We start from the raw sequence: 26,234 nt of genomic DNA, 5'->3' as shown, positions 1-26,234 counted from the left end.
AGCATAAAATAAGCCAGCTAACAAGGAATATTAGAAAAAAAAAAAAAAAAAAAAAAAAAAAAAAAAAAAAAAAAAAAAAAAAAAAAAAAGAAATCAAAGAAAAAAAAAAAAAAATAGAAATCAAAGAAACATAGAAAAACAAAGAATAACGAAAAATAAATAGAAGTGAGAAGAAAAGCCGAAAATACCATATGACCAAAATGGCAAATAGAACACACCAAGCAAGTGCTATGTGCTGCTCATAGGATTTAAGGATTTATGTGTGTTGTAGGTCCGTTGATTTAGGTTTATGGCGCATTTGTTTTATTTAAATTTGGTCGGTGCTTGTTAAACTTTTCCCAATGCAAAAAGGTGACAAATAATGCAAAATGGCTCGTTAATGTCTGGGTTTAAGTAATCCGCCTAGATATATGCCTTCGTTTCCTTTACAAAGCTCAGTGTGAGTATACCTCATTATGGGATTATGTTTATTTATTTCACAATTTCAGATTGACACCCAACATATTCTCTGTATGATATTGAGGCTCACTATCTAGATATTTTTAAATTTTATACAAATTCTGGTATATTCTTGTATTCTGAATGGTAAAAGGTTGGCATAATTATCACATGTTTTATTGAAAATTAAAACAAAAAATATTATTTGTTATTGAAAAATTCGCGTTTGAAAAGTTATTTTGTTAGGTTGCCATGTTGTGTAATAATACAATAATATTAATAATAATTAATAATATATTTGCCTCAAATTCGATAAAAAGTTTAGTATCAAAAAAATTTTAATATAAATTTTTAGGGTTGCCAGACTTTCTAAACATTTAAATGGATTTTGTAATGTAACAAAATGTAAAGCCTGTAGCCTGAAAGTAGTATTTTGTAAAGAAAATAAGAACAACCATAAATAATTTTATTATGTTCCCAACTGATTTCAAATATATAAAATTCTTTTAAATATTTCTACACTTTTAGGCAGATACAATTTTTTTTGTAAGAAATTAAAGAGAAAGGAAATTTTATGAAAAACTTTTGGGGGTTGCCATACTTCCAAAATTTGTAAAGAATATTTTCTGAAAGAACTGAATATAAAACTTGTATGCAGGACACAAAAGAAGTATTTTGTAAAGAATATAAAAATTAATATACGATTTTATGATGATACATTTTTTTTAAGTTTTAGCATTTGACAAACTGGTTTACAGGCATCATAACATTTCAGGAAAAAGTTTGCGGGTTGCCACACTTTAAAAATATTTAAATGCATACTTTTTGAAGAAACAAAAGAGAAAATATATGGAGAGGATTTCAAACGGGTGTTTCGTAATGAATGTAATAAAAATGAAATAAAATTTTTGGATGATGCCATCTGATTTGCTGTATATACATGTTTTTTTTTAAATAGTTTATAATATGGCAAAACGGTTGTTAGGAAATTTAAGTTAAAAAAAAAAAAAATTCGTGACAATTTTGTGAAATTTTTTTAGGGTTGCCACGCTTTCAAAATACTTAAATGGATATTTTTCGAAGAAATAAAAGAAAAAACATAATAAAAATGTTTTGTAATAATAAAATAAAAATATGATCTTATGGTGATGCCACGTTATTTAAAATATACATATACAGATTTATTATTTTTTTTTGACTTTAGCATATGACTAAAGGAATTTTAGGTATCTTAAGTTAGAAAGAATTATGAAAAATTTTAGGGGGCTGCCACCCTTTCAAAATATTATATTTAAATTCATATTTTTTAAGAACCGAAAGAGGTGAGGACATAAAAGAAATATGTTGAGAATAAAATAATCAAAATTAAATTTTTTTATGATATTGGCACCTTGCTTGCACTTTCTTCAATGCTTGCAATATTTTCACTGCAAGAATTTTCTCGTTTAAATTTTGATAAATATTTGTTAGATTGCGTTTCCGCTTGCACAAATACCATATAAAAATACGTATGTGACACACAAAGACATGTTTAACAATTCCATGTGTGCATCGTTCCAATTTCCAACTACATACTTCCATTTCAAGGTGTGTGCATTACGAATATTTCTCATATACCTTCGGGGATTTAACCCTCATAGAACAGGATTTTGCAATCATCTGTTCAAGCACACACACACAGCTACGCAAACGCGCACTGACAAAGACATGTCGGCACAGCACAACAATAGCAGTGAAGGCAAGCAAATCAGCTAAGCAATGTTGGCAACAACAACAATTACCACTATTGCTGACACATACGAGCACAAAGCAAGCAAATCATCGGAGCTCCCCTGACTGGCAGCTATTCTTGTGGCGCAGCTTGTTTGGGCCGAAATTTTTTTTGCTAGATATTTCGGTAGTAGGAAAAAAACAACAGCAAAAACAACAAAGAGATATAAAAATAAATATTCATACACGTACGATGGGACCAAAAAGAATGTAAAAGAAGCGCACAACTGAAGCAAGCAATATGTCACGTGAAGATCTTAACAATCACACACACATGCTTAGGAGTGCTCAAGTGTATGCCTTTGTGTGCGTGTGTGGCGAAACACTCAGTGAATTGCGAAGACAGTTGGCGCACTGGTGGCTGCGAGCATATGGATTTCCGGGGATTTCTGCTGCCAAAAGTGGATGCGCCGAAGACGCTGCCGAGTTCACAGATTCCGACTGGAGATTGCTAAAGAAATGAATGAAGATGAATGCAGCTGCGGTCCAGATTGACGGATAAGTGGGGCGGTGATGACTGAACCATTTCGGCAGTGCGCGGCGCAGGGGTGGCGAGTGCCTCAGCATGTGATGCGCACTAATGGCAAAAGGTGAAGCAGCCGAGAGACAGGTAGCGACAAACCAAATCACACACACAATACAAATTTGTTTGTTGTTTTACTTATTGCCGAGCGTATGTGTGTTAAGGTGGTAGGCGTGTATGTGTGTGTGTGTGTACATTAGTTGGGGGATTTCGAGCTGTTGCGACTGTTTTTAGGGATCAAATGTGACGTGTGATTGTTTTTGTGGGTAATTTTGATAAATTAATTTTTGAGCTGCCACAACAGCAATCGGCAGAAGAAGCACTAGTTGAAAGGGTTAAAAGGGTTCAACGCAAAAATATATGCTTGCACAAGTGTGTGTAAGCGGGTGAGCGTTGAGCAGCATACAAATACGAAAACAAATGCAATGGAAAGCAAGCAAGTCTTTTTACTAACATGCATACATATAGACATATATAAATGTGTGTGTGTGTGTGTGTGCGTCCATGGCAGGAGTGGCAAAAGCGGATTACAAGCTTAATTCAGCTTACAAATACATGGGCGACAGTCTATGTCCACATACACACATGCGGGTTTGACTAATTATCTCTTGAATAAATAATGCTTGTAATGTGAATTTTTTAAAAGCTCTTCAAAGTAAATGTCATTCGAAATGTATTTGATATCAAACATGTATTTGCGTGTTTGTATAGAGTAAATTTAATATGAAAAAACAACACCCAAATAAAATTTCATGAAATTATTCATGACCATAGGTGATCATGAAAATAACCAGACGGTAAAGGTATTGGCTTGGTCTAACAACATCAACTTCGACTGCACCGAAGCTTTAATATAACAGGTGTTTCGCTTCTAAACAAACAAAACTATAAAAAAAAAAACATTATCTTGTATAGACTAGTCTTGGCGCAAACAAGTAGGCAATGTTTTTTTTTTTTTAATTCCTGAAATACCTCTTTAGAGTGGGTGGGTCTCAACAATATTTTTGGAGGTTGTAGCGTTGCCTTGTACAATGATCTATTCCAAAGATCGTGAACATATCTGGTCAATTAAAAAGTTTTCCATACAATAACTTGATTTTTGTCGGTCAGTTTGTATGACAGCTATATGCTATAGAGATCCGATCCGAACGATATATTCAAATATTGTAGCGCAGTCTTGGATAAAAATTTGTGCCAAATTTCGTGGATATATATCGTCCAATGAAGAAGTTTTTAATACAAGCACTTGATTTCGATCGATCGGTTTGTATGGCAGCTATATGCTATAGTGGTCTGATATCGACGATTCCGACATAAAAGCAGTTTCTTGAGAAGAAAAGGACGTATACAAAATTTAATATCGATACCTCAAAAAAGGAGTGGCTAGTTCGGTCATATTATATATAGACAGAAGGACAAGGCTGGGTGTAACAAACGTCGGAACAAACTTAATATACCCTGTTTACGACGTTAAAACTATCTTTAGCTTGATCTAAACGTGACTATAATGAAATAGAACTTTTCTACAGAGATCTCCCAAAATTGCAACAAAAACATTGCTTACTTGTGGCGTACTACAGTAAACAACGGTTTTATAGTATTTATATATGAAAATTCTTTCACAAGCTTTTTTTTTATGTAATCGGCACACGACGATAAAGTCACAGGCGAAAAACTTCAACGATCAATACTAATGAGCACTTGCCTTTGCTCAATTCAGTTCTGATAAACAGAATAGCAGACGCTAGGCGAACTTACTGTTCCATATGTAGTTGTTGTTGTTGTAACTAACTGTACAATACAAATACATTATTGGCATGCATATGCCCTAAGAATTAGCTGCATTAACAAGTACGCGAACAGCAAATGCTTCGTGATGACATGCAACAGACTAGAGTCGTGTGACAAGACAACACCGCCCGAAGCCTTAATGTATGCAAAGTTCATGTCGGTACCCACATTAAGTGCTCCACATAGGTATATATGTCATCTAAATACCACTTGCTCTATATGTAGGTAGTTAATATGCAAATATATTTACTCATTGCCCCTTACTGTTATAATACAATTTGTGTAATCGGCGTAATTGGCAGCTGAATACAAGGCAAATAAACAATATACACATTATTGGAAATTCAAGTAGGCAAAGTGTTGCCTGCATGCAGGCGCTGATATCTTATACGCTTTTGGTAGACGTGTAGGTAATGGCGTTGGCCTAACGCTTCATGTTGGTATCGTTTCAACGCTTTCGAAGGACAAACGAGCAGAGAAACATGATAATAGTGCAGGTAAATGGTATTTGGGAATGCCATTTGTAATTATCGTGTGATGTTTTCAACACTTGCACTCAAGTGCAACAACAAGAAGTGAATGCTCATGACGGCGCACACAGGTGAGAAAATGCGAGAGTGATTGCGAGCAACAGCTGATAGTTTTCACAGCGTCATTAGTTAATGGTGCATTTTTGATATCGGTTGCGACAATATAACCTATAATTTTTTGATGACTGCTCACAACTGAAAATTTCTTTATTAACAATTAATTGACATTTAGTAATTAACTGAGAAGAAATATTTTATAATGGCTTTATTTCAAAGAATATACACCTGGGCAATACAGGTATGGAATATATACAGGATGGGGCTAATTGCAATGATAATTAAGCGATATAGTTGAAATAGATCTACAAGATGAAACGAACAACTATATACATATATATTATTGGATTTAGATTGAGCTTTAATTTCCTAACCAATAATTAATTCAGTGGGTTCTTCGATCGGTCGATAACGGAAGGGTGTAAGAAAATTCAAAAGGTCAATTAAAAGCCGTAAAGCTTAAACAGTAGTGCACATAGCATAAATTGAAACAGGAATGCATTTTTCGAGTACTAATATTCGTAATATGAAAGCTTATAGGAAAACTCAAAGCTTAAGAGAAACGCTTAAATTGAAATGTACTTAGCAATACGTAACAGTAACGTAGTTATCGAGTTTTGATATTCCCACTGTGAAAGCTTTTAGGAAAATCCAAAGCTTAGCCGAAAGCGCAAAAGCTTAAACTGAAGTCTACTTAGACATATCTAACAGTAACGTAGTTACCGGGTTTTGATAGTCCAACCGTGAAAGCTGATAGGAAAATTTTAAAGTTTATACGAAAGCTCAAAAGCTTAAACTGATGTGTACTTAGCAATTTGTAACAGTAACGCAATTACTAGGTTCGGATATTCCTACTGCAAAAGCTTATAGGAAAATTCCAAGCTCAGGCGAAAGCTCAAAAGCTTCAATTGAAGTTTAATTTTAAATTTCTTCCAGTGTAAGTATTACAGATCTATATTTTTAATTAGTAAATTTCTTTTTAGAAACATTTTATAATACTTTCTAAAGTACAACCACTACAAAACTTTACTTTAGTTACATAAAATTGAAAATATATAATTCCCATCTGACGTAGGCCACGTAGTGCTGAGACGAAAAATGGACAGTAAGTAATAATGAATTCCAAAACCAAACAAAAAATTAGGACGGCGGAGTCAAATAAAGCAATCCAACATGTTAGCTATAATCAGTGGCATGTAACAGACGGTCATTTGCTCTTTAACCTAAAAAGACAACTCGCACATACCAATTCATTCAAGCAAAGCCCCAGCGCACTCACAAAATGAGATGAGGCTGCCATTCATGTGGGTTCACATATTAAAATGTGATTGTACACATATTTACAAACAAAAACACTTTGACGTCCACACCGGCTGACTGACGGACCGTCTGTCAGTGTCTGCTTGACAGCAGGTTGCTGCGTGACTGACTTACTGGCCTATTGCGGCGTCTTAGCAGACACCTCAGCGCTTGGCTAAATATGCTTTGACCTCTTCGCTTCAAACACAGCCAGGTGACAAGCGGACAACAGCAACAAAGTCAAGCAGTTAAGCGTTTGCTAACGTGAGTGGCTCTACGCAAATACAACAAACAGCGCAGCATTTGCTTTAATTCCAAGCGAGCACTTCAAAACGTGTTGGCTTAAATTTCAAATTACGGCGACATTTCGAGGGTTGAAACCCAAATAACGAGCGAAAATTTTGAATTTGAACAATGTGTGGCACGTAGGACAAAGCGCTAGATTCCAGGCATATGTTAGTGTTGTGTCTGTGTATGTGTGGAATCCGTGCGTGATTTAGCGAATGCTTCGGGTATAATTTGTTACAAATTGTGATTAATTAAAAAGTGTCGAGTTTGCCACCTTTTGCGGTGCTTTTGGCAAACAACCGAGGGACAACGATGCAAATCCCAGCCTTGTTGTTGTGTTGGTTGATAAATGACGTCATTGCGCGCAAATACTCGCAATTATGGTTGTAACCATATTTGGGCTGAATTGGGATATTTTAATTAAATGACATTCATAGGTATTCATTTCGTGTTTGCATGAATTTTCATTTGCATTATTTACTCTTTGCCACACTTATGTGTGTGTCAGGGTGTAGAGGCATACATTTGAGCGCGACTATTTGCCAAAAATATTTATTGAAATAGCGAATTATGTTTGAATATCACAATAAAAACAGTAATAGAGAAAGTGGTATCATGTTCAGCTTTCCTTTATGCGAGCGCCAAAAGAACACTCGTTAAACTAAAAATGGTATTTAAAGCAGCAACAGGCACACGGATATTTGCCGAGTTCTGCGATGTGGACAAAAGGGACAGAGTAAGCTTCCAGTTAGTGAGCATAATAAACTTCTTTTCACGCAGTTTCTGCTGGGGTCTTTTCGTAGAAACTATCCCTGTAGTCGCCTGCTTAAAGCGGAACTGTCTTCTTGGAACATCAAGAGGTCTTTCCTTAACTACGCCGCCGACATGGTACAATACGCTGACCAGACTTCGGACGCCACTAACTTCAGACTTGCCCTGTCCGACACAGGGAGACATAAACATTTTATCGACTTCCTCTCAGTGAATGGCGTACTTGCAGTCAAACCACGATTATTGCAGGCAATGACCTGCAGTTTCTGCAAGAATCGAGAGTGAACCTTGCGTACCTTTGTTTCGATTCGACCCAGACGTACCAAATATACGTATAGCATGCGACGCGTCCTCGCATGACACTAACCACCATCTGACGCTCCTCTCCCTTCTATGCCTACTGTTGGACGACTTCGATGAACCTTACCTCTCAATCGTGGACTTTATAACCGTTACAAAAAAATAAAAATAATAACAACAACGAGGAAGACACTTCAAAAACTCCGAAAAAACAGTCGATCTTCAGAAGGACCTCCAAAAAAGGGTGTCTGTTAGCAAGCCAGTATTTTCTGCTTAAAATTATCTCAAAACTAAAACAACCTTTTACTACAATATATGATCTCTCAGGTAATGATTGAAGGACCTTCCTACGTGACATCGCTTTGATCTATGTGCTCTGGAAAAGTTCTAAAAGGTTCCGAAGTTTTCGAGCCAAATTTTACTAAACTTTGAGCCCCATCTCTTGCTAAATGGGTATACAATAAAAAAGCAAAATTGCCGCATTTCGGACGAAAAAAACGGTTTGTTGTAGTTTGTGGGTCGGTGGAATTATCGGTATATATTTCTTCAAATATGATGCCGGTGATAACCGACTTTTTTTGTGCCTGAAATTGAAGTTCGTGATCTCGGCGACATTTGGTTATTTGGTTTCAACAAGACGGTGCCATCAATCAATGGATTTACTGAGAGAACACTTCGGTGATTAAATAGTTTTACATTAGCCACCAAGACCTTGAAATATCAAGCTTTATTTGGAGATATGTAAAGTCTAAAGTCTAAGCGGACAATCCCGCTTCGATTCAGGCTTGGAGCAAAAAATGTTCTTTCGAATGCTAATGAACATTCCCCATTAAATTTTGAAGTTTCTGTGTTCTTAAAAAATATATGGAACGTCGAAAGTGATCACTCTCTAAATCCTCTTGACAATCATAAAAAATGGTTAAATGAGATTTTCATTGAGTACTCACATTGTTGTGACTCTGGTCTGTCTTCAATTCGCGATGATTGGAAAACTGTACATAAACCATGCGTCCGTGCATATGTGGCGGTGTAACGGTATAGCATGAGACCATAGATGTCGCGGATACTTCGTCGGCCATTTCGAGGAAAGCTTGATTTTTGCCCTTCAAGACGAGCACATTTGTGACGCGACCGAACGGTACACCTAATGAGATGACATCTGCTTCGCTGGACTCAATTGGAATGTTACGCAAGTGTATGACTTTTGATGGTTTGCCTAAAAATAGTCAAAATAGTATAAAAATTAATTTTTTTGTTTTCGGAAATAATTATTAAAAGTGCAATAGATATTTAACTAAAAATTCTTTGGTAGAAAGAATAGTGGGTGTAGGGGTGGCTTATCGCACTCTTAAACACTTTGAATGTGGTTCTCACCTGCAAGCGGCAGCTAATTAACGCTATATTTGAATGAGGGTAATCAAACTTTATATCACGTTTGTATAAAGCTTCATATATGTATATGTGTGTGTATATACATATATACATATATAGAAAAGTTTGCATGTGTGAGGTGCTACTGTCACCAAACAATACATTTTTATGGCGGCAATAAATTTTTTCATACCTTGCCACACACACACACACTCACTAAAAAATGCGTCACCCATGCTAGTGCCACATCTCTGGTGGCACATAAAAACGCCGTGCATATGAGGAATTTGAGCCCCTATGTATGTATGCGTATGCAGATGTGGCAAATGAGAGCTGCAGCAAATGGCTGGGTGACGTGCCAGTGGTAAATGCCACACATTTTACGACTAAATTCCCCATGCAACACGCTGGGTAGCAAGTAGCTCGAGTTGTTCACAGCACTTGTAGCTACGCGCTGCACCCATGCAAGGCACTGTGGCACATTACGGCAGGCAGAAAGCTCGTGCCACAAGACATACTTTATGTTTATAAAAAATTTAAGCCACTTCAGACGTCAGCAAGGAAATCCCTGAAATGTTGCACATCAACGATGTTGTGCGGCAAACAGCTGCAAAAATAGATGCCGACAAGTGGCATGTTGCATGTTTGTGTGGCAAACGACGACATAAGTAAGGATATTGCACAAGCTATTTTGGGCAAGTTTTATGAGCGCATATGTGTATTTGTAGAGGTGTATGTGTGTGTGGGTGTCTGTACGAGGATGTTGCACTCACTGGGGTAAATACTTTAATCCTCCGCTATTTGTACAATGTTGCCAGCATTTATTTATGCACAAAAACTAACAATGGTGACAACAGCACAACAACAATACAACAAATAAATACTAACACACCAAAACAAGAATAACAAGCATGCAAAGGCCGGGTGACGCGGCAGTTGGTGAGAAATTACAACAATTGCCACATTTTCATGCAACGCGACCACTGTGCTGGCGTGAACTTTTGCAACAGACAATGCCGACACGGTGGCACAGCCTGAATGGCCGGCCTCGGCCACTCGACAGTTAGTCAACTAGTCACTAGTCAAGTGCGTTAGTCCGTTAGTCTGTTAGTCAGCCAGACACTTAGTCAATGAGAGCTAACCAGTCGGCAGACGGCAAAGCGAGAACGAGCGAACGGACAGGTGCATTTGCATGGGATTACGCTGAAAGGTTACTCGGCATTTACGAGTGACAGCGAATGCGCGAGGGCTCGTGTGTGTGTGTGAGTGCCTCCGAGGTGTTTGCAGGTGAATTGCTAATGCTTAGCTGCTCATAAGCTCATACTATATATCACATGTACATTGGCGTGCAAATATTTTTAAGCAGTGTTACCATATGGATTTTATTTGATACAAATATGCAGAAAAGAACAAAACAAGTTAACTTCGCCTGCATTGAAGCTATACTACGCTTCACAAGTGCATTTTGTATAAAAAAAGGGTTAACAAATATCTTTATATAGATTTTGATTGATCAGTTTGTTCGACAGCTATATGCTATAGTTGTCCGATCTGAACAATATGTTCGGATATTGTAGCTTAGTCTTGGTCAATAATCTATGCCAGATATCGTAAAGATATTTTGCCAAATAAGAAAGTTTTCCTTGCAAGCACTTCATTCCGATCGTTCAGTTTGTATGACAGGTATATGCTATAATCATCCGATACAAGCGATTTCGATAGATAAGCAATTTTTGGTGAAGACAAGTTCTTGTGCCAAATTTCAGATCGATATGTCATATATACAGAGAGCCGGACATAACTTAAACGTCTCAGCTCGTCACGCTGATAATTTATACAGGTAAATTTTGTAGTAGAAAAAGTCTTTTCCTATTACTAGTTAACTAGTTAATTAATCGAGTTCAACGACATTTATCGACAAAATAAGAAAGACTTTTTTGACTACCCAATTTTTTATAGGGTTACCGGCGTTTCTTGTTTACTTATTTCGTGGAATTAAATTCTTTGGAATTTTAATACAGCAAATCCTTTCATTTCGTTATTTTTCCCAATAATCTGGTAACACTGTGAGAACGTTAAACATTTTCTGACAAGTTTTTACTTATATTTTTTAGTTCTTGCATACCAAAACACACGCACACACAGATAGATGAGGTGCATGTGAGCGCGACAAAAAGCGACGAGCCTAAAAGCTGTGCTTCCGGCTTATTTTCCCAGCCGCAGCCACAAATAGCGTTACAAACATTAATGTTTATACGTATATATGTATGTATCTGCATTCGCTTAAATACACAACCAAATTTAATGTGCTGGGCGCCAAAGTGACAAAGAAAAACAACACTGGTGTGAAAAATAACAATAAAAAATAACTAAAAAAACATATAAAAAAGGAGAAAAGAATATACAAAATAAAAAAGGAGATTTAGCCGGACGCCACACATCGCCGGCAGCAAGCTCGCACCCCAAAAAATGTTGGCAGGACAAATCTGTTTATCTGCATCTCGCTGGAAATATTTGGACGCGTCGGCAGCTGTCGCTACAAGCGATACTTGCGTCGCACTCAATGTAGGCTTATGTATGTATGTACGTTTGCTCATATGCACTATTTTAATATAATTACATTATTTATATATGAGTTGTTGATTTCAGAAATAAAAATAAAAATGATGCACTTCAATTACTGGCTTTAAGCCCGCCACAGTACTGTGGGGTGCTCTACTTTGAATTAATGTCTTAGAGGAGTACTTATTAGTTTATAAAGCCGATATAATTACAGATGATTTGAAGGAAATGAGGTCTGAAGTACTCTTATGGGACAGACCTAATGTGAAAGTAAAAGAAAATTTAAATCGATATCTCAAATAGCTTTTGCTTACTTCCTTCTAAATCAATTCAACCAGCTCCATTTTATTTTTAAATGCATTGTGACATTTACAAAAACGATAAAAAAAATTTCTTCCAATAAAAGTTTGTTTAAGCCGTCATATCTATTTGGATTTTGGTAAATTTTTGATTTTTTCAGAATATTCAATATCAATATTTTGTAGTCGAAAAAGTTGTTTCCTATTTTGCCAATAGATGTCGTTGCAGTCGTATATCTTCAGAGCAACCATTCACATTTTGTCATGTTAAGAAATACGAAAAGTTTTTTGCGAACACCCAACATTAGTTAAAAAAACTTGAAATAATTATGACCTGAAATAAGCTTTACTATTAAACCACTTAAAATAATAAATAGCATTAAAGACACACATCAAATTTAAAAGCGATTTACGATTAACACCATTAACCCTTTAAGCAACAAAAAAAACTTAAAAAACTAAGAAATAAACAATACAAAAAATTTAATCGCCAATCGCAATTATTACATTTAAACATATTTTTTTAAGCTTCGGGTTACACAAGCGTTATTTTTTTTTTACGAATGTATATCTGTAGTTCCTACTTTTTTAACCATAAATAATTGAAACTATTTTTTTTATGCATGTGTGTATGTGTTTATTTGCTGTGTATTTATCGGAAAGTTTTTGGCATGAAATTGCTTGTGTACTCCCTCCACTTTGTGGCATTGTCTGCCATCGTTGGCGACCCACTTTCTGCGAGCCTTCCTTGCTTCGCTTCGCTTATCCCGCTTTCCACTCGCCTGTTGCATTTCTGAGGCAAATTTTTAATTGAAAATACATATTTTTCATGCGATTTGCGAACGTCCAACAACCGCATGGAATATAATTCATTAAATGTGCTCAACTGATGGAAGACAGCTTTATATTTACATTTTAGTAGTTTTTGTTTGTTCCGCTTCAATTTATTTCTCGCTAATGTAGCGATTAAATAATTTTAAGCTGATAACTTAAGCTCTATTTTGGGCTCACGGAAGTTTGATAAGATAAGTACGTGTTGCGTTGCTGTCTTCGATTCGTCGCTGCTATGCTAGTTGGATTCGAACTCTGCTCTTCTCAGCAATGTCGTCTATTTGAAAAACAACTCATTGAGAAATATCACATTGAAATAGTATAGAAGCTCGTATATATTCTATCTTATCATATTTTATTACGCCAGTTTCTTTTATTTATACCAGTTGCTTGTTCGATTTGCTATATTGTCTTTTTTGTCAGGTTTAAGGACAATTTTAAATGAGTTAGTTTACATTATACGTCTTCGAACTTTTTTTGAGGATCTTGTCAAAAATGCATCCCTACCTTTACTTTCGAAATAGAGGAGAAATCATTGTTTTTTTTTTTGCGTAGAAAATTGTTCTCATTCAAGAACTCAGGCCATTGGACCACCGTAAACGTCGCGAATTTTCTGATTTTGCCTCAGAACGACTCGAAATTCATATTGATTTTTTTTAAGAAAATCATATTCGATGAGGATACGAAGAAAATCCAAAAAATTTGATTCAAGAACAACTATTACATTCAACTAAATTGACAGATTGGTGTGCTTTTCGGACTGCTATAATCATCGGTCCGTACTTCTATCGAAATGAAGCTGGTGACACCGTTACTGCCAATGGAGAGCGGTGTAGATTGATAACCAACTTTTTATGACCGCTATTGCAAGAAATTGAACTTTATATCATCTGGTTCCAAGAAGACGGGGCTACTTGCCACACAGCACGTGCAACAACTGAATTATTGCGAGAAAAGTTTGGAGATTTGATTATTTCAAGAAATTGTGACATTGAATGGCCTTCACGAAGTTGCGATTTAACATTGCGTTTTAACACTATTAGGCAACTACTTCTTAAGAATAAACCAGACTTTGTTCAAGCTTTATTCGTCAATATTGAACGTGCTATTCATGACAAAGGACTTGATTTAGTGGAAAAAGTGCTGGAATTCGTGGCTGCAAAAGAAGTCGTGGATACCATTTTTGGAAAATACATATAAATTTCGGCGGCTGGCAACACCCTATAAATCTCATATAAAACTTTTTGTTTTTTTTTTTTTTCTTTTCAGTAATATTGAGGCAAAATAAGTCCTCCTGAAACTATGCAAAATTTTTGCTTGTACTTTTTCAAACTTTCGCTAGTTACGCACTTGATTTCTAATTCCAATTCACTGCTGAAAATTACATTCTACAAAAATCGGAAGTGAAAGTTTGGTATAAAAATGCAATGTAATGAGAAGTTGGAGCAAAAATGTGATCGAATTGGAACTTTATTAATCTCAGCAAAAAAAATAAAAAAAAAATGCCTCGAATTATCAATGAAATTTGCAGAAAAATGCTGAAGAGGGGAAAATACGAAAAAGAAAAGTAACTGCGAATTGTGAAAAATAACTATTGCATAATTTATGTAATTGCCACACATGTTACATAAATATGTATGTAGTTCAAGGCAACGCTAAGCATATTCTTTTCCAGGATAATTTAGGATGCGAGCGCTGCATTTTGGCAGGCCAGCACGAACACTAATATGTGGCAATTAAGAGGGTCACCAACATTTTTTAAGGATTTCTTCTAAATTTCAGCGCAATTTGTGTACTCAGGGAAAATTCTTTGTTTACCGTTAATATATTTATTTTTTCACCTAAAGGTCAAGTGAAAATAACGAAAAAGTATTTGCTTTCATTGAAATTAAATTGATGAATACAAATACTCAGTTGACATTTAAATATGTGTGCATAAAATTAAAAAAAAAAAAAAAAAAAAAAAAATTGAAAAAAAAACCTTCGCAAGCTTACTCAGTTGTCGTGAAAATAAAGCGACGAGCGTGATGTGATAAACCATTTCGTACATTCACTCATGTTGTGTCTTTTACCCTCATTCGCTCATTCGCTGTGTGTAATTTCGTTTCGGATTCATTTCCGCTTTGAACTAATGAAAAAGTGTAATTTCCGATTTGACTAAAGGCAACTGCATCACTGACCGATTACGAGCGGCTGCAGAAAAAACGAAAAACAACAAAAAAAAAAAAAAAGTAAACGAAAATAGAGATAGCATTTCAACAACGCCGGCGTTTCATTTGCAAAACAGATTCATTTTACCGAGCGCTGATGACACTCGACTGACTCGCTCCTCAATAACTGCAGGTCATTAATTTTTTCCAGCGAATTTGGAACGTTGACCTGCAGCGAACTGTAAGCAAACTGTACTTGGCGAAGTGTTGCAAGAACATGGTGCATGAAAGCAGTGTGAGCATAACGGTGCTAAGTGCGGGACTAATTTTGCTGCAAAATGGTGGACCAATTAAACTCAAGCGCGTGGCATACTGATGTTTCAAAATGGTTGGTTGCAAGCTTGGTTTGATGGGGGGTTCTCACATATAACGAGGAAGATGAAAAATGTTCTATGGATATACTATATATTTATACAACTATACAGTAAAACGTGTTGAAACCTAGGAAATTGCCTACCAAAGCTCGAGCAGAGCGAGTCTTGTGAGTGAGCGATTCCATTGAGAGCCCGATTACTCCCCGATTCGACAGAAAATTCAGACATATGTTCAGTCACTGCGGAAGTATGGGATATAAAGTTCATTTAGTGGAGATTCCATATAGTTGAACAAAGGAATTCAATAGAGAGATATTAAGAATATATCAAACTTTCAACTACCTCCGCTGAAGGACATATTAACCGATTTTTTTTTTCGAATAAATGACAGACACGTAACCATTAAGCACTGGCATGACTAGAAAAATCGGCCTCAATTTTTCACACTCAAAACACACCGAACGGCAATCACGTGGGTTGACCTCGAACACCTATTAGACCCGGCAGGCCGTTAATTAATACACGGTACTGAATAAATATTTTAATTGTAATCAATAATAATAAAAAGGAAATGCAGCAGTCACAGAGGCGGTCAGCTATAACGCCCGCGTGTACAACAACAAAGCAACGAGTGACCTCAGTTGGTAGGCGGCAGTTAATTCGATGTTGCAAATTGGCAATGCAGTGAGAGAGAGAGTGAGAGCGCAGACTTCCGTTGCGGAACACTTTGTCGTTGTTGTTGTTGCTTTGTTTCAGTTACCTCTGCATATATTTATAATAAATATTTGTTTATTTATTAATACACCCATGTACATGTATATGCATGTATGGGTGTGTGTGTGTGTAACAACAACCAATAAATTTGCAACACACCCGGGAGTACAAAGCGCACATGCATGCGTGTGTGTGTGTGCCGAGGATATGAATTTAAATTGTCACCATTAATTAACTTTAGCATATGGAGAACAATGCGAAGCATATCCATATAAATGTGTACATGTTTGTATGTGTGCTGTGTTGTGTTGTTGTGCGGATGCCTTTACAACGGTTTGCATCATTTCATTGCATTTATCATTAATCATATATTTGCCATATCATCATGCTTAACGCTCTCCATATTTCCGCGCTTTTGTTTGTGTTGCTTCAAGTAGTGATGTGTGTCATGTATCGATTAATTTATTACACCGTTGATTGCATGCAGCACATAATAACGGAAGGTGGGAATTATTTTCGAAGCTGCTTTGAGCCGTTCTGCATGCTTGAATGCAGACAATTTTTGGTTAACGATATTTTAAGTGGCCATGTGAGGCATGTATCGATTAAGAGGTTATACACATTCATAGATAAATATCGGCACTTAAAATGCAAAATAACGTCAAAACTCTTTTCACATGTTTACAGACGAAGGAAAAACAATGTTTGACAACAAAATTTGAGTTTTGGTTATAAAATATTGGTATTGGTTACATACTGGTTACATTATTTGTTATATATTGATATGATTTAGTGAATCATAAGCAGTAACAAAAAAAACTGCATTTTAGGTGACGATATATTTAAGAGAATATCCTCAGAAAATTTGAAGTTAATTCGGCAAATAGTAGATATGAGCGAATATTTCCTCGAACTTCTTCGAAATGTCTGGACCGATGGATTTACTTATTTTCACAAGGTCTTCTTTGACATATTTGTCAGATAAGGATAGAAGGAATATGATCTTTGATAATAACAATTTATATTTTTTTGAGCCACTGAAAATACCCTTTCTTGGGGAAGTCGATATTTTGCCAAAAATAAGTATTTTAACTAGTGTCAATACCCTATTAGCTGCATTTATCTATAGTCATACTAAATTTTTTTTAGTTTTTAGATTTGTGATAATTTTAAACCAAAGATTTCCTCACTTTTAGATATTTTTCTCCGCAAATCATCTTGAAGATCGACTACAAGGTCAAGGGCGCCCAAAAACTTTGAAAAAGAGCAAGCGATTATTTAAATATCAAATGAAATGTTTCTTCAAAAAAGCAAGTTCATCAAAAATAAGTTTTTACTGCGTGACAAGGGAAGCCTTCAAGCCAAGACACTTCAAACACTATATATCACATAAGGGCACTTCGAAAGGACTGCAAATCTTCTTAAAGCCACAATGAACTCTTTGAGAAATATATTTAATTTAATTTAAATAATTAACCGTTACAACCAATCGATAAATCGATAGCACTAAAACCCCGCATCTTTACATACANTAATTTAATTTAAATAATTAACCGTTACAACCAATCGATAAATCGATAGCACTAAAACCCCGCATCTTTACATACAACTTTTTTTGTTGTTGTTGCACATACAGTATATTTTTTGCACTCGCACGTTTGACGCGGCTTCGTTTTCATTTTGGTTTGCTTTGCGTACGTGCCACATATTGTTGCACATCAACCGTTAAAAGCTGCACTTTGTCATACGCAGGACGCAGGAAGGCGCTCGCTCGGCCGGCTTGTGAGCGCGTTGATACTCAATTACGTTTTGTAAACTTTTCAATTTGTAATGCAACACGGACGGACAACTGCAAAGCGCGGCAGCGCAGGCAAAAGAAAACAATTATGTATCTGTTTATTTGTAGCCGCCACACACACACACACAGCCGCATAATCGATTAATTGAAAAGCACACGCTCACGCACACACACGTACACGCGCGCATGCACTTTCGCGTGGAAATTTCAATAAGCAGCTGTACAACGGTCAACAACGCTGGCGCTGGCAAGCTGCCATGATGGGCAAAATCAGCATGCTGTTGTTGTTGTTAGTTATTGGCCATTTTCGCTGCATCGTGGCCAGCGCCGTGCTGCACGCCACACTCCAATGAGAGCGCCTGCGGCATCCTTTGCCTTGCTGCTGCTGCTTCGCTTCCTCTACTTATTAATAAATTACAATATTTTCCCATTTTTCCGTGCAACGGTGCGTATGATTGTTATTTAATAATAATAACTGCTTATACGCACACAATGACAGCGTGCCACACCATTAAGGCGCGTATGCATGTTCGTGTGTGTGGGTGTGTGTGTGTGTGCGCTTCATTATCGCATGCAAATTATGTAAGAGCTCGCTCCGGAAGGCGCAGTCGGAAATGAAACAGTAACTTGCGGCAAAAGTGGCTGAGTCTCGTGCAAACACTTACACACACACTGACATATATGCATGTACGTGTAAATAAAAGCGTCCTTATGCTTATTTGAATGCATAAGTGTAAGTAATAATTGTAAATGGGCTATTATTGTTTATTGTAAATTGCAGAATGAATAAAAATTATTGATCATTGCTGCCGCCGCTTTCATCGCTCGTCAGCACTTTCATTTGCCACTCTTTGCAAACATTTATGCGTAACGGTTGAGCAAATAAGTGGCGTGTGCAGCTTTAACCACCGTTACAGTAATTGCTGCAACGGAAACTCGAGGCCCGTTGAGGTAAGTACGGCAAATTTATTACTAATTAAGTAGTCAGCCTAAAGGTATGCTACGATTTTAGTAAAAATGTTGTTTTCGAATTTAAACATGAAGATTTTTCATTAACAATTGTAAAGTAAATTTTAAATACACTATTAAAATTTTTAAGAACTACTTAAGGTACTAATAAAGTAGCCAGCCTAAAGATATGCTACGATTTTAGTCAAAATGTTGTTTTCGAATTTAAACATGAAGATTTTTCATTACAATCGTAAGGTAAATTTTAAATACACTATTAAAATTTTTAAGAACTACTTAAGGTACTAATAAAGTAGCCAGCTTAAAGCTGTGCTACGATTCTAGTAAAAATGTTGTACTCGAGCTTAAAAATGCAACATATGCATTAGAAACCTTAGGATAAATTTTAAATAAACTATTAAAATTATAAAAACTAATTTAAGGCAAATCAGATTTAGAATAACAACAACAATTCGAAAATTTTCTGCCGCATTTAGCGAAAAAAGTTATATGCCGTTGTTTATTCAACAAAATTTAATAAACAAAATACTAAACATTTAATTAACTACAATTATTTGCCTTTAAAATCAGTTGACGAGAATTATCGTCGCTGGAAGTGCCCACGCTCATCGCCTGCTTTCACACACCCAATCCACAATGCAAGTGCACATTTGCGGTAACAAAACAATCAACAGCAATAATTTGCACTGAGTGACAATAAAATTGCATTCCAGCGTTAAAAATTTATTTTCACCGCGACAGCTTTTGTGTCCGCTTATGTTTCAATATTCTTTTACGGCCAACAATAGCATTTTAATTTGTCGCTTGGCGCCTGTTGGTATGCAAAACTTTACGGAATGGCTGCTAATAGCAGTTGCTGGTCAATAATTTTGAACGAAACCAATAATTTAGTCGCCTACAAGTTGTTTCTCATGCGCCGAGCGAGATAAGCCAGCATAGTAGAGGAGTACTCCTTTGTATATAGCACATGTTGATTTAGCGAAATTAAATATAAGTGTCTGATAGACCAATTGTTAGTGGTCAGCACTCGGAAGTCCGCCTAAGCACTTGCTACAATAGAAAATTGCTGATTTAGTTTGATCAAAATCAAGTGTAGTAAGAGATAAGGTCATGGCTTTCATTCTTTTAATCATGGGCAACAACATGGGCATACAGTTCGAGAAGTCGTCATAGTTGAGTTAAAATATGAATACCCTGAACAGGATATATTGATTTTGCAATGAAGTTAGCTATACTCCGAAAGAAACCTTCTGTCTACATATACATGAAATGATTGTAAATTTTTTTGTGATAATTTTTGAGATATTCTGTTCCGAAAACTTGCACACGTCCTTTTCTCCCCAACAAGCTGCTCATTTGTCGGAATAGCCGATATCGCATCACTATAGCATATCGCTGCCATACAAACTCACCGATCCAAATCAAGTGTAGACAAATTTTTGATTTTTTAAAAAAACTATCCGATAGTTTACCAGTAATTTCCAGTAATAATAAATTCGGAAAAAATCTTTTAGTTTCAGCCGATAACGGTTTTCCATAATTAGATATATACATATATGCCCTGAAGATCTCCTTGACTCTGTCACAATTGTCATATTTTTGTCTCAGTGACAAATGATTTTATTGTTAGTTTGCTTGTGCTGTTACAGCCTTGCTTTCGTCATCATATTTACATATATTAACTCATATCTTGGCGCTGTTAACTTAATTTTCTAGATACTTACTATTACCTCAAGCGCTGTCATTGTCATTTGTCATAGAAGCATGAGTTAAGTTATTTTTATTTTTTTATTTTTTTTTTTTGATTTTATCACCTTTAGTGCAAATATACCTTTACATCATTCATTGAGCTGCCATTTGGCGTTAGCAAAACCTTCTTCTTCTTGTTTGCGTTTTTAACAGCGGCCAGCAGCATTCACAGCGCCTAATCTATGTATGTTGCATAGTGTAGCCATTAAACCCGCAATCGACCGATAAACAAACAATCAACACCAACACACACACCACACCCCACAAATGACAACAAACAAGCCGAGAGCAATAAATGACAACAAAATACTCAATAAACGCAAAGGTGAATAAAAAACTTAACATAACACAACAACACTATGTCCAGACTAAAGCACGACCTCAAACAACAATGTAAGTGAGTCAAATTTCTAACAATGCCGTTGCAATGTGCCAGTAAAGCCACAACGAAAGGCAGCCGGGTGACGGCGCCCGCAAGTATGCAATGAAATTCTAGGTAATATATACACATGTAACTTGTGGTGGCATTGGTTGTGGCACTTGTGGTGTTGTCCGCTCGCCAGTATTCTTTTATTACATTTACGTGTTAGTGCAACGTGTCTGCCTGCCATGTTGACGTGTGGCATGTAAGTTGGCAAATAAATGTGTGTCGCACGTTCAATGGCTAGCATACACCTAGGCGCTAGGACGTCAGGCGAACATTCGAACAGTATGATGTACTTTGACAATGTTATCGAAGCGCAAACACACATCAAACGCCAAACAAACAAACACAAATGAAGCGGCTACAAGAGTGTGGGCCGGTGGCACGGCGGCACGGTGTCACGTCGTTGTCGGTGTGTGGTGGCATATGTATTTGTTTTTGTGCGTTTGTCAAAAGTCGGCGCCTAAGCAGACTGCTCGTGAAATATATAACCGTTAGTCGACTGTTGCACAGACGCCGTCAGACGACACTTGCCTCAATCGCACCGAAACAATCTATTGTTACAGCCGACTTTTACGGGCCTCCACAGGTCCGCTCAAATACATTGTTGTGGCTTAGACGACGCGAAGCACACGAGACAGCGGTAAGGGTGCACGTTGACCAAGCGACAGCTTTTGCTAATTTTCTTGGCGTGACCCACGACATGCGACACAATTTCTTCTTATTTTGGTTGTATTTTCGTTTTTTCGCCACTGTTACAGTGTTGGCTTTCAGCTAAAGATCCCCGTGGAGGGTATATGTGGAGGCCTATGCGCATATAATTCTATTTATTTATTAGCACGATGTCCTTGTATGTGTTTGTGTGAGTATTTGTGTGCGTCGGCTGTCAGCTTTGCTGTTTTCCCAGCGAAGTACGTAAGTAAATATGTACGTTTCTGTTCATGCCACACAATAAAAATGTCCTTACACGTTTATTTAGCAATTTCGTTTTTGCTGTTGTTATTTTTCTCCATTCAGCCAATGTTGCTCTTTCACTTTGTCTCGTCTTCCTATGCATTGTTATTGTATTTTCTCACTTCTTTTCACAATTTATTTTTTATTTTTGTTGTAATCTATTTTTATTTGATTTTTCACCGTTGCTGTTGACCAACCTAATACAGACACCAAAGTGGTCCTAGCACCAGGCTTTCACACACACACACACACACACACACACACAAACACACACAGACATAAGTTTATATAAATTTTCATGTGGACATACACGCTTGAATGCGTGGGTGGCTGTGTGACTGTGTTGTGCTGACAAATATTGGATGTAGTTGCTTTGTTGTTGCTGCTTCTGTTGCAGATTTCTTATAACTTTCTTGTTTTTTCTGTTTTTGTTATTTTTCTTTATTTTGCTTGGTTTGTTCTTTTAATGATTTTTTTGTCGATTTCTTTTTTGTTTTCCTTTTATTTTACTTTTTTTTATTTCTTATGTTTTATTTGTTGTTCCATTTTGTTGATTTAAGCCGTGTCGCACGTGTGAATTTTCTATTTTTGCGTTAATTTCGCTTTTATTTATTTATTGCGTAATGAAAGCGAGTGGCGGAAGAGAGCCGAACACACTCGTGAGTACTTTTAATGGTAATGGTTTAATCGCTGTTGTGAATATCAAAAATCGGAAGTCGCAAATGTGTGTAATAAAACAAACGGGTTTTAAGTGTGGAGGAAACTTTTAAGGTTTCGCTGTTTTTTTCTTTATTGTCGGAACGAATGACCTTGCCATGTTTTAGAAATTCAAAACTACTTTTTTTAATATTTTTAAGATTTTTTAGATATCTGCCTATCCCGTAGCAGAGTGCAGGAGTAGTTTCAACGTTTTCAAAGTGGTCGTGAACACATAAATGACGATCAACAATGTGGGCCAATCAAAATCCGTGATCACCGGAAATTCCATCGAAACTGTGCGTGAATTCATCAAAAATCAGCCGAAGTCATCATTGAAATTCATGGAAATGGAATTTGAACATCTCGAAAACATTGATTAATCGCATTTTGACCGAACGTTTGGGCTTACCAAAAATTGTTCAGAATCCTACATTCGAAGGATGATTATTTGACCAAAAATCACATTTTAACCATTAATCACTCTTCGTATTCATCTGATATGCACACTGCGACTTCTTCCATTTCGGAAAAATGCATTTGCCCATGAAAGGAAAGCGTTATGCAGACGTAGAGGCCATTCAAAAGGCTTGCACCGACATTTTGGCGGCCAATGAGCTAAAACAGTCGTTCGACATGCTTTTTGACCGTGTGAAAAGTTGTTTTGAAGCAGAAGGAGACTATTTTGAATAAAATAAAAAAATGTTTTAAAGTCCTGTTCACTTTGGAACGCACCTTGTATCTTATTTCTATTATTAAAAAACCATAATTCGAGTTGATGCCTCTTTATATCAAACAACGCAGACGGTTTTTGTTTTGTTGTTTTTTTTTTTTTTGCTGCAAACGTTTTCAGATGTAGTTCTTAACATTCGTTTTTATCGCTAGCGTAAGTTCCTTTAACAAATCCAGCCGTGTGGGGTATTATTGCTTCAGTACAGCCGAAGTTAACCATGCGTTTTTATACAATTTTGCACTAATACCCTAGATGCTGTCTTATTTGCTAATAAATAATTAAAAAATATTTTCAAATAATTAAGGGAGATCTATTTCCTAGCCACAAGTAGGAAAAGTGCCAAATTCAACACACAAACTATTTGAGTTGAATAAAGAATGAATAACGGGGATTAAAACTATATTTCAAACCTCAAAACAATCATAATTTTGACGTTTTATTAATATAATTAAATTTTCAATGTAATTTCTTCAATTATGAAGTTTTCTGCGCTTTAAATAATTATAGCAAGCGTCTTCATTTTAGTCTAATTAAAACTCAATGAAGCCATCATCAACACACTGCTCGAAGAAGCGCAACATAACAGTAACATGTTCGGAACATTAGAAGCCGTTATATTTTCGAGCAAGCGAAAAACTTGAATTTCTTTCGATACAAGCAAAAATAAAACTGCGCCGGCGGCGATTTAGTACAAAGCAAACAAATCGGTTAGTTCGTTGCTTCATGCAAATTTAATGCTGCCACACGCGCATCAACACTCGTGTAATTCAACGGAAAAATGCATGCGAGCAGAAATTTTCCAACGTGTTCCTCAGCAATTTGCAAACAAACCAGCCACCGCACATTTACACCGCAAAGCGAAGCGTTCAAAACAAATCAAAGCTGCAGCAAGACGAACAAGAGGAAGCATAGAAGCACAGAAGCAGAAAAAATGAATACAACAACGCTGAGCAGCACAACATGCTTTCATTTCGCAGCGGTGAAATGAAAATGCCCGCCGGCGACAACGCTAGCAACAACAACAACGGCTTGTATAAGAGCGCTGGAGCTTCAGCAACAGCAACGCGGCGGCGTCAGTCCGTGCAACCGCAATTTTTCCCACTGTTTATGACATACACACACACATACGCATTCGTGCATGAAGCGCTCAAGGGCAGGAGTGCTAAATGTTGGCCATAAGTGTGTGTGTGTATGTGTGTGAAAGCCTTTCAGGTGCAACTACAATTTTCGGCATTATCTACGCCGCTCCAGCACACACACGTACCCTATGCGGGAGTGTGTATGAACAGAAATTTTGCTGCCAAAGCCGTGGCGCAGCTGCCGTTTGTTTGCATTTCCTTACTCTGCAGCAACCAAACTATGTTGACGCTGTCGCTGGCGGCCATACTAACTAAGCAACCAAGCATCCGAGCGATCAACCAGCGTAGCTACCGAGCGAGCCACCATTCAACCAGCTAACCACCACACATCATCGTTTTGCGGTTAAATCGAACAGCAACGAGTAACTAAACACAACAACACCAACACCAACACGCCAACAGTGTGCCAGCCATGGTATACAACAAGTGTATGCGCACGTATAACGGTAAAGCGTGTTGTTTTGTTGCTTTTTAATTAATAGAAAAGTCTTTTGTAAAGTAATAAATAAATATTATGTTTTCAGCAGGCGGTCGCTGTGGCTGCCAAAGCAAATAAACAAAACGCGCCAACGCTAAAAGCGAAAAACCAAAATAATACAAAAGGAAAATGCGAAAAAAGCATTGAACGAAACTAGAAATAGCTTCCTCTAACGCACGCTTAACGAGCTGTCGAAACTCTGCGGTTGTATTTAGGGTCAATGCAGGTGGTTGCGTTTAAATTAGTCTATACTGTATATTAACTGAGTATTGCGTGTAAATTGTATTATAAAAGTTAAAAATTTACCCAGAAAAGATTTAAAAAAATTACTAGTTAGTAAAAAACAAAAAAAAAAAAAAAAAACAAGAATTTGATTTACTTTTTTTATTCAGGCATGTCGTATATTTTAAATTCTATTTAAATTTTTTGGCTTTTTATAAACCGTTTGATAGAAATTTACGTTTTTTTTTTCATCTAAAAAAATAAAAAATTTACAACACAGTTGCACAGTTTTGCGGAATTACATATAAATATTTTTAGCTTCTTTTAGCGTTTTAGCTTTCTCTTGGCATTAAAAGACAACGCAAATATGTTTGCCAACTTTTAAGAAATCTGCGACAAAAAATGTCCAAAAACATAGCAAACGTTTAGGCGCATTATATAACACCAAGAATGCCAAACATAAAATGTAGATACTATAGGGAATTGTGATTGAAAAATTGTCGAACACAGTCTAACCTCGCAGCTTTTTAGTTGTTATTAGGCTTGAATTAATTAATAGGAACTTAAAAGTAACTAATTGACTGCCTCGTTAACAATCATCACAGTGAAATTGAGTGAAGATATCATGATCTTGATTTTGGTCGATCAATTTGTATGACAGCTGTATGCTATGGTGGGTCGATATCCATGGTTTTGACAAACCGGCAAGAGAAAAGTAGCAATGCAAAATATCAGAACGGTATCTCAGAAACTGAGGCACTAGATACCGTGAATTCGGCCAGATAGACCTAAATCGCTGACCATTTATAAAAGCCGACAATATCATTTTTCCTCAATTCTTTTTTTTTTTTTTAACTTAATCGAATATTTTAAAGATATTTTCAATTAAAAAAAAAACAAAAATTCACGCCTTGTTGGTTCATATGACAAAACTATGCCGGCCGGTTGCCTAGACGCTAAAACGGCTAATTTTAAATTTGGGATTTTTCAAATTTCTAGTATAG

General features: G+C 36.5%; 1 protein-coding gene across 12 annotated transcripts in view; it reads right to left on the bottom strand.

Moving 5' to 3' along the window:
- LOC108970440 (polypyrimidine tract-binding protein 1) overlaps positions 1-26,234 on the bottom strand; it is a 390,952-nt gene that overhangs the window by 61,441 nt on the left and 303,277 nt on the right. For all 12 annotated transcript variants that reach the window (XM_018935824.1, XM_018935825.1, XM_018935823.1 and 9 more), the window contains one exon: positions 8,715-8,983. In XM_018935824.1, the coding sequence (XP_018791369.1) occupies positions 8,715-8,983 (269 nt within the window). The remainder of the gene's footprint in view (positions 1-8,714; positions 8,984-26,234) is intronic.

This window comes from Bactrocera latifrons, unplaced genomic scaffold (genome assembly GCF_001853355.1).
Source record: "Bactrocera latifrons isolate USDA-ARS-PBARC rearing strain unplaced genomic scaffold, ASM185335v1 scaffold_3, whole genome shotgun sequence".
Classification (NCBI taxonomy): domain Eukaryota; kingdom Metazoa; phylum Arthropoda; class Insecta; order Diptera; family Tephritidae; genus Bactrocera; species Bactrocera latifrons.
This window is presented reverse-complemented; position numbering and strand designations above follow the sequence as displayed.